Genomic DNA, 12,877 nt, shown 5'->3' with positions numbered 1-12,877 from the left:
TTTTTCGTACTATGCCGGAAGGGAGCGGGCTGGGGGAAGCTGGGCCGGAGCGTAAGGGGTGTGGCACGCCCGCCATGGCGCTGGCGTCCCGGAGCCCCGGGGCTGCACCGAGCGGCGATAGCGCCCGCCCGCGCCGCGGAGCCGCGGGAGCGCCGCCCGTGCACCACAGAGCTCTGCGCGGGCCCGCCCCGCCGCGAGCTCCCCTTAGCGCGCCCGCCCGCGCCCGTGGCCGCAGTTCCCGCGTTGCGGTGACGTCAGGCGGGGGCGGGGCCGGCGGCGGCGGCGCAAGATGGCGGCGACCACGGGCGCGGGTGAGCGGGGCCGGGCCGGGCCGGGCGGCGGGGCCGCGCCGGGGCCGCCTCGTCCCGGGGCACCCGCGGGGCCGCGGCCGGGGGCGGCGGGGCGGGAGGCGCCCGGCGGAGGGGCGGCCGCGGCCGGGGGGAGGGGGCGGCGGCGCGGCCCGAGCGGGGCCCGGTGGGGCGGGGGTGGAGCCGTCCCCGCTCCCGTCCGCGGGTCCCGGCGGGCCCGTCCGCGCCTCCCCGGGGCTGCCGAGGGCCCGCGCTGGGAGCGGCCCCGGTGCGGCTCCGGAGGTAGCGGGGGCCCTGCCGGACTCGTGTCCCGGCGCGCCGGAACCGGGCCGGGCGGGCCGCAGCCCGTGGCGGGGCCGGGCCCCGAGCCCCGAGCCCCGGCCGCCGTTCGGGCTCCTGCCCTGCCCTGCTCCTGTCCCGGACCGGCCCGTGTGGCCGGGGCCGGCCCGAGGCTCTCGGCCGGCGGTCCCAGGCTGTGGCCGGGTTCCGTGGCTGAAATCGGTGCTTTAGGAGCCCTTTTGGCCTCTGTGCTCCGCGGGAAGCGTGGGCTCCAGAAGCGCTGAATTGTCTGTTCCCTTCAAACCTGCTCCACGCCAGCCTTGAGTACTTTCACACACTCTCCCTTTGCATTTATCGTTATATATTAAACAAAAATGCTGCCACTAGATTTGGAGTGAGGGTTTTTTCTGTTGACATCCTCTAATGAACTTCAACAGATCCAGTAAATCAGAGTCACTTCTGTTGAGGCAGTTTCATTTTCCTGTTTTCCCAGTCCATGGAGGGTTTCACATGTGCCCCTGTAGTGCTTGTTTCCAAATTGTAACCTCCAAAGTTGGACTGTGCTCACCAGAACGTGGCTGGTGGGGATATAATAGCAATATTCTGGACTTCTTTTTGTACAGATAGTTCTCTGTCAATGACCACTCATTGGATTTTAAGGATAACCATCACAATGCACATAATTCATATTAATCAGTTATTAAAAACTCGATGAAGTGCAGTGGTTGCTGTCCTGAGAGCTGTGTTGCAGGTCTGTGTTTGAACGTGTGAGGTGTTGATTAAAGACACAGGAGCTGTAGCTTGGAGGAAGGGACCCCTCTTCCCCTGTTAGGTCACGTTCTCCTGCCTGCCCTGCGTTCTCCGTGATCCTTTCAAGCTGCTGACTCTGCACTCTGTGTTTGGCTGGAAGAACGAGGCAAATACTTTCCTTTCCAAGGCAGGGCAGCTCTGTGAGAGAGCTGTTAGGTGCTCGTGGAGGGCAGGTGTGGGACGGGGCTGGGCTGCAGGGACAGGCCTTTGGGACAGGCTGCGGTTAGCCAGCACCCACTGGCCACCTTGTGCCTGCTGCACTGTTCCCTTGTCCCCGGGTTTGTGACAGGGTTTGTGCCCAGCTGTCTCGTGTCCCCAGTGCTGGCAGCAGGGCCGCAGGGTGGGCACACAGCTGCTCTGGGTGACTTACAGAGCCGTGCTGCAGGAGCGCTGCGTGTCTGCAGCAAACCCTGCGCTCAGTCTGGAGCTCAGGGGCTGCCCTCGGAGCGCTCTGCAGTGCTGGGCAAGGACAGACAGACAGACAGCCTCCCGTGCTGGTGGCAAGGGCAGCCCGGGAGCTGGCAGTGGCGCTGCAGTGCAGCTCTGTGGGTCCCTCCAGGGCAGGCACGGCCTGGCACGGCCTGGGGGCTGCACGTGAGCCCTCCCTGGGGGCTTGGGAACGTGCCTCAGGCCTGCCTGCACTCATCTGGGAAGAACAGAGTGCTAAAACTGGATTTGTGCAGTCTTAATGTGTTTGTATTTGTCTGTAAAGCACTGGAATATTTGTGATATTTGAGTTCACGGTGGTTTAGCAATGGAGTCAACACTCATATTGAAGACGAAAAATGCTCATCTGTCTTCAAAAGCAGCTGCTGACCCACAGGAAGAAGTGGTAACAAATGTCCCTGTAACCTAAAAAAGTCATAGGGCTGGTCCTGGCAATTAGACAGGTAGGTAGATTAGCTATTTGTATCTATTTAGCACGTAGAAGTTATTAGCAGGGGGAAAAACCCAACCCTCAGCCTGGAAGGATGTTAGGGTGTGGGGTCCATCTGTACCACTGACAGAGGGGAATCCTGTGCTGCTGATGGTGTGGGTTTCCCACACACCCCATTACACATGAATAAAGAGTTGGCTTTAATGGCTTTAATGAGGGCATTTATAGGAGACTCCACTCTGTGTGTCCATCCCACAGACTGAGGTGTCCTGCAGGAGTGCCCAGCTGCCATAGGTGGTCCAGCAGGAATCCAGGGGTTCCTCAGGGGCTCTGCACTGGCTGGGCTGCACTTGCACCACGGTGCTGAACTGCAGTTTGGGTTTTACAGTGAGTCAAACCCATCTGTGCTGGCTGGGGATGGTGTTTCTGTAGCTTTCACCCTGGGAAGGGTTTAATGACCTCACTTAACCCACTTTCACAGTTCACTGTAGTGGGTCTATTGCAGGGCTGTGTTTACTAACAGCCTGGGACTGCTGAGTAGTAAAATGGTTTGCCCACATCTAAGTTTTTCCAGGTCTGAGGAGGGTGGAGAACTGCACAAAAAACAGTCCTTGGATGCATGGCTGTGGCAGTACTGGTACATGGGGCTTAATGCTCCTAAGAGGGGAGAGCAGACAGTGGGGTTAGTGCAGTGTATTGAAAGTGTCTGTTTGTAAGCCTGAAACGATGGGGTTAGTGCAGTGTGTTAAAAATGTCTGTTTCTAACCCTGAAACGTTGGGGTTAGTGCAGTGCATTAAAAGTGTCTGTTTGTAAGCCTGAAACGTTGGGATTAGTGTAATGTATTAAAAATGTCTGTTTCTAACCCTGAAACGTTGGGGTTGGTGCAGTGCATTAAAAGTGTCTGTTTCTAACCCTGAAACGTTGGGGTTGGTGCAGTGCATTAAAAGTGTCTGTCTGTAAGCCTGAAACGTCCCTGTGCACTCCAAGGGATGCTGGTGAGAAGCACACCAGAGGGGCAGTGGCAGTGTTGCACAGTACAGGTGGCTCCTTGCAGTGACAGCAGTCATCCTCATCTCAGAGGAAGCATTGCCAGCACCAGGGGCTCTCTGGGACTCTAAGTGAAAGACTCGAGGATAGGGGAAAAGTAACTGAAAAGAAAATATCTTGGTACCTGTCTGCATCATCAGAGTGGAAATTGTGACTGTAAAGACAGTGCAAGAAATCCAAAGTTCCTGTCTCCTGAAAGCTTTTGTGACAATTGCTGAAAGCCTTTTGTTTGGTTTAAGTATTCCATCACTTCAGAAACTTTATATACCATGGTGACAAGGAATGGCTTGTGTATTTTTTACTGTCCTAGTGCTGCCGGGATTAGCTGTCCAATTCATTATCTGCAGTCAATGCAAAGACATGAAACACAGACTGGAAAGGATGTAATTAAGGCTGAGTATCAAATACACAGAAACAAGCAACAGAGGTGTTTAAAGCTGTTGGATTTCAGCTCACTCCAGTGACAGTACATCAGGAACTAGTATAGAAAGCAGAATTTAAATTGTCCAGAAAGGCCAGATTGATAAGTTGCTTGTTTCAGTGAAGATGTGGAAAAACCTTCAGTAAAGGACAGTTCCTCTCCTCAGAGCCCCATTTTCTGGGTGCTTTGCTGAGGTGTGCTGTGCCCCTGCCTGTGCTTTAGTCCTGAAGAGAAATACTTGTAATTCGATCTCACTTTGGAAAGGAGAGAAACAGGTTGTTGAAGTTTTTGAGAGGTGTGATTTTTGTTCTGCTGCCACTGCTCAGAAGGATTGGAGGAGAGGATCTCCCCAAGGCGCATGGGCTGCCTGCTTTCACAGTGCTGTTCTCAGCCTCACAAAGTGTCCGGATGTGAAATGGCTTTGGCTGTGTAACTGAGCAAAATGGAGATGGAAAAGTGAGTAAGAGGCAAAAAATCTCAGCCTGATAAGATCACTCTTAAACTTGTTGCAAGACACATTCAGTTGTGTATCTGTGTCTTTAGTAGTGCTTCGTGAAAAGGTGAATCTGAGAGTGCTTTAAGATCTTTAAAAGTCCAAGCTGGCATTGCACTGTCATTGAGGGTAATTCTGTTTTTCCTTTAGTGGGACTCTGACCAGGTCACCCAGTCAGTGCAGTTACGATTTAGCTTTCACTGGTTTGTTGTTGTGATTAATAGTGAGTATCTCCTATTGCTCTGAAATAGGTTTTCAGTTCCATTTATGGAGTATTTCTGTGAGGTTAGGCAAGCTCCAAGTGAAGCACTTACTGAGATATTACTGTATTTATGTTTCAAATGAAGCTGCTATTTGAGAGTCATCTTGAACTGTAGTGAAGGCAAAATTACAATGCATAACTGAAAGTACCTTAGACAAGCTGATTACTTTTTAATTGCCTCTCACTTTATTTAGGCTTTCTTGTGTTAACTGAAGAGCTCTTAGAAAACCAGGTTGGTTTGGTTAGTGCCAAGGAAGGCTCCATTGCTACACTGAGAGGGTTATGCAAGATATTTATTGGGAGGTGGGAGGAGGAAACCCCAGAGACTCCTGGTGCTGTCAGGGGGCACAGGACATCTGACTCTGCAGCTGCCATGCTTCAGCATGGACATCAATGGCAAATACTGTGTGTGCCTAGGACAGATCTGGCCACTTTCTAGGAATCTTGGTGGGCAGCAAGCACGATGGTGATGTGTTTGTGTATGATCACAAGTGATAAAGTTCCTGTGAGGTTTGGGTCCCAGCAGGATGTGGTGGCAGACCATGAGTGCTCCAGGCCCCTGCAAATGAGGAGGAGATGGGGTTGCCTTAATGGCCTGGTGCCTCTTTCCAGACTGACCAGAAGGGTGAATCTGGTCTTTATTCTGCCTTGCTTAAGGGAAGTTTATTTATATAAAGCATTTATGGTTATATAGGCATAATATTTTATATTAATATGTGTGATTCTGTTGAATGAATTTCCTGAGAATGTGTCAGGGAGGGAGCTGAATTGGCACCTTCTGTGGTAGCTGAGGTGATGGTCCTTCATGTTACACCCTGAGCTTTAGAATAGGGGTAACACATGTTAAAAAGCAGCAATGCTGTGTGACAAGGTCATCTCTTGTGAAATCACCAGTTATCTGCCATGACCATTTTATTTTCCGTGCAGTGCATGAAGCTCCAATCTGTGTCCTTGCCACGATGGCCCTGCAGAGCTCGTGGCAGCAGTTGCTGTGAGTGAGCACTCGCTGCTGTGAGCCATTTCCGTGTGGCAGGAGTCCTGCTCCCTGTGACTCGCCAGCTCTCCGGAGACCTCACACTTCCACGGAATCTGAAATCCTGTGTGACTCTTGTATGGCTCTGATTCATGCTGCATTCATGCTGAATCACAGCAGCTGGATCTGGGGAGAGCTCAGCAATTAAGTTGCCTTCTCTTCCCGTAAGGTTGTAAAGCCAAGCCCAGCTCTGGGTAGCAATGTGAGAACTAAGGCTGCCTTTCAGTCCTGCTTGTGGCTGCTCAAATATGTACGTGATGATGTCATTTTTAATTACACGCTCACTTAAAGATTCCTGCCTGGCTCAGTGAGCAGGGTGTGATGCTCAGAGGGATCACTCAGATTTGATGCTCAGAGGAAGGGTGGATGGGCAATACTTTTTGTTTTTTTCTTTGCTGAGTGGCCTGTGTCTGCCCTAAAGCCGATTGCTCCTGGGTTATTTAGCTTGGTCTCAGTAAATACCTGTCAATTGTCTTTGCACCACTGATAGCTATGAAGTGATGTGATTAAGGAGCGAGGCACAGACTGAGATGATGCCTGTTAAGGATTGTGATGTTGTGGTGTGGAAGTGAGAGCGTTCTTTGGCATCCATGTGACTCCAGATGAGTCTTCCCCTGGCTCCAGCTGATGGCTGCTCTGGCTGGGGCTGTGATAACAGCCACAGGGTTTCCTCTGTGGCACCCCCTGCCCTGGGGAAGAGCTGCTGGGCCCCTCCAGAAGGACCTGCTGTTTGCCCCTCTCCCCTGGCCCTTTTTGCCCAGGGCACCAGCAGGCAGGGCTGCAGCGCAGACAGCAGCTTAGCTGTGAGTCATTCCCCATGGGCAGCTCTCCCTGCATCCACTGCAGCAAAAACAGGGAAATAGGTGAGCTGTGTGCAGGCAGAGGTTGCACCTTGTCCTTCGGCTCGTGCTCCGTGGCTCGTGTCCCCCAGCTCTCTTATCGCAGGTGTGGGAGCTGGGCTGCTCTGCCTCCCCAAACCACGGCACAGAGGCCGTTGGGGTACAATTACAAACGGGTCACGGCTCAGGTGTGACTGGCAGACTTGAGCCCTTGCGTGTGGGGCACACAGGATACACACTGCACAACTTAAACATTTAGTGGGAGAGTAAATGTGGAGTTAGTCGTGCAGGGGATGTGGCAGTGGTGCCCAGGAGGTCCCATTGCCACCCAGGGGCTGGGGCTGGGGCAGTCTCATGGCAATGGCTTTACTGGCCCCAGCTGAGTCATTTCCTTTCACAGCTACGAGTTGTGCTGCTCAGCAGCCATGGAAACAGCAGGGTCTGGCTGGGAGGGGATTTGGCAGGGAGCTGTGCTCAGCAGCCCCCGGGTGCGAGGTCTGGTTCTGCCAGCGCAGGGCTGGTGTCTGCTGGATGAGTTCTGTGCTGCTGCTGCAGCTGGGACTGAGCCCTGCTGCCCAGGGTGTTCTTGGATGTGATCACCTTAGATGGGTATCCACTTCCTTTAGTCACTTGCTGGTTTGGTTTCTTTGATGCATGCTTTGTAGTGAATGAAATTTGGACACCTCTGATTATGCAGCAAAATCTCTCTGCCACTGCATTTCCTTAGATCATTCATATGTTTCAAGGAGAGTTTAAAACTGCCAGATCCCCTGTATTCAGTGCATGGCCAAGGAGTGCTCCACGGGCTGCAGGTGGATCTCTGCTTCCTCAGGGGCATCTCTGCCCATCCTTCACTGGCCTTGGCGTGTGCGCAGCTGTTCCTCTGGCACAGTCTCACTCTCTCTCCAGCTGCTCCTGTGCAGTAACTTTGTCCCTTCCCAAACACTGTATCCCAGCAGTGCTGATGTCCTGGGCCTTGGCCAGCAGTGGATCCGTCCTGGAGCTGCCCGGGATTGGCTCCAGCACAAGGGGGGAGCTTCCAGCAGCTTCTGACGGGAGCCAGCCCTGGAGCCCCCCACCACCCACAGCTGGGGCACAGACCCCAGCTGAGGAGCAGCAGTGGCTCAAGTGCAGTTCTCTGTGGTGCCTGGGGTGCAGATACCTTGAAGAGCAGTGAGACCCACTGTGGCCTGAGTTCAGGGTCCTCCTTCACCATGGCCTTGGTGTGTGACCTTGGCTGTGCCACCAAAGCTCTCTGGGCCATTGTTTTCCATTCATGTAATGGGGAGAAGGAAATCTCCCTGGTTTGCTGTCTGCTTTGAGGAGAAGTGTGCCAGCAATTACAAAGTGCTGAAATTCCTTGGTGGTGCAGGTCACAAGTACAAAGGATGCTATTGCTGCTGACAAAGCCCACTTCAATTAACTTCAGATTAACCTACTAATGTTATGAAAGAGTTTTATTTGCCTTGAAAGGTATTTTTAAAGCTCTGAGTCGACTGCTGTCAAGCCTCTCATGGTGTCATTTTGTAGAAACTTCTAAATTTTTATACTATAAATCATAAAGACAAGTGCTAATTAGGGCTCCACAATACTGCGTCTACCTTTGAGGGAACAGAGATTTCCTTTCATTTTACTGCCTGTTGTAACATGTGGCCTGTCAGCCTTCTGGAATGTTTATTTGGGGATACCTTGATTCTGCTTGTAAAATCCAAGCTAAATATGGAAATAGCTTTTTTGTAACGTTGAAATATTGTCATTCACAAAGTGGTATTTTCATGGTTTTGCCCAAAATGTGATCTGCAGAATGATCAAAAGTGTCAGGGAAATTACTCTAGCTTTTTTTCTTTACAAGATTTCTCAACTGAAAGTATTTTTCTGATTGTTTCAGGAGTAAAAGTTCCTCGTAATTTTCGTCTTTTGGAAGAACTTGAAGAAGGTCAGAAGGGAGTAGGGGACGGAACAGTTAGCTGGGGCCTTGAAGATGATGAAGATATGACACTTACGAGATGGACAGGGATGATTATTGGGCCTCCAAGAGTAAGTGTCCACTTAAATACTAAAATAGTACTGTTACATTTTTTCCCCTTCTCCTAACTTCACCACTGAAGTCAACAATAAACAAAAGGCAAATGAGTGAAAAAACACTTTAGGAAGTGATTTATGTTGAAGTTCTTTATAGTAATGCGTTTCATGTGTCTATATGGCTTTTTGCTTATAATTTGAAACATTTTGGTGCCTTTCTCTGGTTAGTTCTGTTATATTTGTTTCTGTTATATTAGTTCTGTTATATTTCTTTATATTTGCAGATTCAATAAGATATAACTTTCAAGATCCCAGAATTCTAACATGCTGAACCCTTGAATCCAGCAAGGTTCAGAACCCCTCAGCCAGTGAGGTTCCAAAGGGAGCTGCTGCAGGTGCCAGGGGATGCTCTGTGCTGGTTTTTCTGCTGCTCCTGTTCAGTTTATGGGGTGCTGTTTATTGCAGCAGCACTGACAGCTCTTGTAGAATTTTAGCTGACTGAGGAAACTCAAATTTTAGTGTTTTCAGTCTCTTCTCTGAATGTCCTCTCCCAAAGCAGCATCTAATCATGCAGCTGGTCTTTGTTTGAGTATTGTTGTATTCCCAGCCCCACTGAACTGTGGGTTTACCCTCTAGTAGTGAACTTGAGGACTTCATTGTGTGCCTGTGTTCTAAAACCAGAACTTGTTTCCAGTTTCACTGTTCTGTTTCCTTAATATCCTTTGATGGAGTGCAGGTAGCCAATTCTCCTTCCTGCAATGGCAGATGTCTTCTACAGCTGGCCTCAGTATCATTTCTCAGTAATTCCAGGGGTCATTATATGAAAATCTTCACAGACCTTTAATCATGTTCCTGCTCTCAGTTCCCATTCTGTCAGTTGCCTCTTCTGACACACAGAGGGGTTATACAAGAACATGTATTATGAAGGCATTACACATGCAGTGTTTTCTGTCTCACCCAGAAGTGTTGTTTACTGTTGTCTGCCTTTGCTAATCTCTCCCCAGTCACGAGCATTTCATTTGTTTATGATGTACCCAAATTGTTTTCTAGAACAGCATTTGATTTTAGAACACTTGGAAAGTGCTAATGAGCCTGCATTAAGGCTGTGAAGAAAGCTCACTGTGTGCCTAGGGTTTATGGATAATTTAAACAACCTTGAAATCTAATTTAGAAAATTAAATAGGAATTGAAATGTGCAAACAGGAGCGTGCAGCCTTGCCAGCAGTGATGGAAGTTTGCAGATCTTGTCGTGCTGCAAACCAAGGGCCATCACAGCAGAGGAGTCAGCTCTGCCTCTCCCGTTTTCCTGACACACTTAGGAATACAGATCTTCTTGCCAGATATGTTGGGACTTCCTTTGAGCTTCTTGCTGAGTCCTGTTTCCCTCTGGGTGGAAAGCAGTAGCAGATGGGAGGATGTGTGCTGGATTCCAGTGGGAAAAAGGAGCAGCTGTGCAGAGCTGAGTTCCTGAGCGCTGCTGCCCCGGGCTGTCCTGCAGGGTGTGGCATTCCCAGGCTGTGAGCGATGTCCCACAGGCAGGAGTCACCTTGCTGACAGGGGCACTGTCAGAGCTGCACCCTGACCTGCACTGTTCTGCTCTGGCTGTGCACAGAGCTCAGGGCTGGTCCCTGCCCCACGCACCCAGACCAGCAGAACTGTTACCCTGCAGGAACATTTGATACTCTGAACATTGAGAAATGAACTCCAAACAGGGAGCCAGCACAGTATCCACGTGGCTGCCCGCACTTTGGTAGCTCCCATGTTCCTAAAGTTGCCACTGCTTTAACCAAATGCTTATTGAACTGCCTGATGTAATTGTTTCCCCCTTTCTTTTCCCCCTTTCTTTTCCCCTCAGACAATTTATGAAAACAGAATATACAGCCTTAAAATAGAATGTGGGCCTAAGTATCCAGAAGCACCTCCATTTGTAAGATTTGTAACAAAAATTAATATGAATGGAGTAAATAGTTCTAATGGAGTGGTAAGTTTTTTGCTTTTATTCATTTTAATGTTGGGGTTTTGTGCAGTTCCAAAGCTTTGTTTATACTTGTGGCTTGCCTAGCTCCTCATTGCTTGTGATGCCCTTTGTTGGAGAAGGAAAGGGGGTAGAAGGGAAGTGGACAAGTGGAGATTTATTATGCTTTTAGGAAAACACTTGCTTTTGATTTCTCCCACTCAGATTTCATGTGGGATCTTTAGTTGGGGGTGGGGGGAGTTATGTGTAACCAGTGCACTAATTCTGACAGGAATGGTCTTTTTGTCTGTTTTAGGTGGACCCCAGAGCCATATCAGTCCTAGCAAAATGGCAGAATTCTTATAGTATCAAAGTTGTTCTGCAAGAGCTTCGGCGTCTAATGATGTCTAAAGAAAATATGAAACTTCCTCAGCCACCTGAAGGACAATGTTACAGCAATTAATTAAAAAAAAAAACCAACATGCCCCCCCCCCCCTTATTCAATTTAAGCTGTCTTCATTTTCCACAGTAGTAAATTTTCTAGATGCATCTTGTAGACCTCAAAATACTGGAAAGGAAGTTCCCATTCAAAGGAAGTTTTTCTTGAGATACTGTAAATGATACTAATTTTTTTTTTCATTTGAAATATAAGTTGTGCTATAACAAATAATCCTGTCGTGTAACCACTGTCCACATAGCTGAACTTCTGGTATCAGGAAAAGTCTATTTAAATTTATTACTGTCAAGACCAGTGTGGCACATCCAACTTAACTGTGAAAGGATCCATCCCACAATCACCTTGCTGTGTGTCTGGCCTGGGTTATTTTTTTCTTTCTCTCTCTTTTGCAATAGAGTCGAAGCTCAGGGCTATTTATTAGAGTAGACACAAAGGTTTTTGCTTCCAGTACTACACTGGGCTGTATGGACTACTACTGGGGATGTGTGCTAACCTCAGTCATCCCTCCCTTTGTGCTCGCTCTAGTAAAGGCTGAATGTGACTGTGGTCGTTTTTGGGTTTTTATTGTTTTTTTAAATGCCCTGATAATCTGGGCCAAGCTTTCCTTCTTTCCTTTGGCCAAGGCATAGATTGTATTTCTCTTCCTGGTCTCCCTCACCAGCGATGTGAGCTTTGGGTGAGGGATTCAGGGTTCTTTTTATCTCTTCCCTCTTCCCCTCTTTTTAGTGGGGGTGCTGCTTTCTTTTTGCCCCTTTTGGTGACTCTTCTCACCCCTGGCCCAGGGGTGAGCGTCGGGGCAATAACTTGACCTGTTCCCTCCTGCTTATCGTTTTGGTTTTGCAACAAATTTAGTCTTCACCAGCCTGGGAAACAAGAGTATCTGTTCTGCTGGCAAGCGTGGGTTTTCCCTTCCCTCCAGCACTGCTGCCACACCGCCAAGCTGGCCACGGCCGTGCTCTTAGATAGGCTTTGACGTGGGGAAAAGAGCAGTAATTTACCAGGATTGCCCAAAGTTCGGCTGCCAAGCCTCAGTGGGGGACACTCTGCACCCAGAGGTTCTGAACACGCTCCAGGTACCCTCGAATCACTGTGCTTTGGTGCTTTGGATTGACCCGAGAATGTTAATTAACAAAACCTTGCACTTGCGTTTGTCCCTCCTAAAGATGTAACAACCACAGACAAATCAAATCCGGGTGGTAGATTTCATTGGGGCTCTGTAAGTCTTAGAAATCTCTTCAGTGAAGGTTTTGGGGAAGCGGTGGCACAGCAGATTAAGGACCTTGATTGGCTTTGCATCCTGGCAAATCACTGCCTTTTCTGGTTTACTCTTCCGGACCACTAACTGCTGCAATGTGGATGCAAGCTTACAGGAAACCAACCTAGTGTGTCCTAAGTTTTATGAAAAATTCAGTGTTTGTGTAAAAAAAAAAAATAAAAGAAAAAATAAGGAAAAAAATAAAAGAGTAAAAATAAACACATTTTAAAGCAGCAGCTGTCAAGTCAATGAACAATTGATGTTTCCATTAACTTCTGAGGAAAATATTAGTTGTAAGGATTTAACATCCTCTGTACTGAAAGTTTAACATAACAGTATTCCATAAGCAGCCTTTTTATTGTATCAGACCATTGCCTGATTTTAATATAATAAAAAGTGTGCATTAATATTAGAAGGCTTTAATTGTATTTATGTTTAAAATTTTGATCCCTTATGGAATTCTTGATTTGTTGGAAGTACCTTCCTACAGATCGTGTTTAGCTGACAGACCGTAACCTGGCGGTGAAAGGCAATTGTCTCTATCCAGCTGCTGCTGCTGCTGCTGTGCCAAGGAGCATCTGTAGTTTCGGTGTAAGCCTCAGGCTGCCCTCAGGCCCTTGGTAGCGTCAGGTGAGGCCCAGGGGCTGCCAGGGGTTCCTGGTGCTGCGCCGGAGTGCGAGGAGCTGGGATCCCTCTGCAGCTGCACCTTACACTGCCTGTCAAGGTCAAGGAGTGTTTCACAACCTGACATTCCCGGTGTTTTCCTCAGATAGTGAAGAGTGTCTGCCTGCAACACGCCCTGCAACAAGCTGAGCTTCC

At 49.2% G+C, this 12,877-nt stretch overlaps 1 protein-coding gene across 1 annotated transcript; it reads left to right on the top strand.

The window, feature by feature from the left end:
• The first annotated feature begins 255 nt into the window (after positions 1-255).
• UBE2V1 (ubiquitin conjugating enzyme E2 V1) lies at positions 256-12,473 on the top strand. Its single transcript, XM_059480552.1, has 4 exons — positions 256-311; positions 8,259-8,407; positions 10,248-10,373; positions 10,663-12,473. The coding sequence occupies exons 1-4, from the start codon at positions 290-292 to the stop codon at positions 10,807-10,809; spliced, it is 444 nt and encodes a 147-aa protein (XP_059336535.1). The 5' UTR covers positions 256-289; the 3' UTR covers positions 10,810-12,473.
• The last annotated feature ends 404 nt before the right edge of the window (positions 12,474-12,877 follow it).

This window comes from Ammospiza nelsoni, chromosome 12 (assembly GCF_027579445.1).
Source record: "Ammospiza nelsoni isolate bAmmNel1 chromosome 12, bAmmNel1.pri, whole genome shotgun sequence".
NCBI classification, from domain to species: domain Eukaryota; kingdom Metazoa; phylum Chordata; class Aves; order Passeriformes; family Passerellidae; genus Ammospiza; species Ammospiza nelsoni.
This window is presented reverse-complemented; position numbering and strand designations above follow the sequence as displayed.

What these genes read in the sequence shown, in the direction of transcription:
- UBE2V1 (XM_059480552.1), top strand. Translation starts at nt 290, where the DNA reads ATGGCGGCGACCACGGGCGCGG. An exon ending in GGCGGCGACCACGGGCGCGG is followed by an intron (nt 312 to 8,258) that starts GTGAGCGGGGCC and finishes TGATTGTTTCAG; the next exon opens with GAGTAAAAGTTCCTCGTAAT. An exon ending in TGATTATTGGGCCTCCAAGA is followed by an intron (nt 8,408 to 10,247) that starts GTAAGTGTCCAC and finishes TTTTCCCCTCAG; the next exon opens with ACAATTTATGAAAACAGAAT.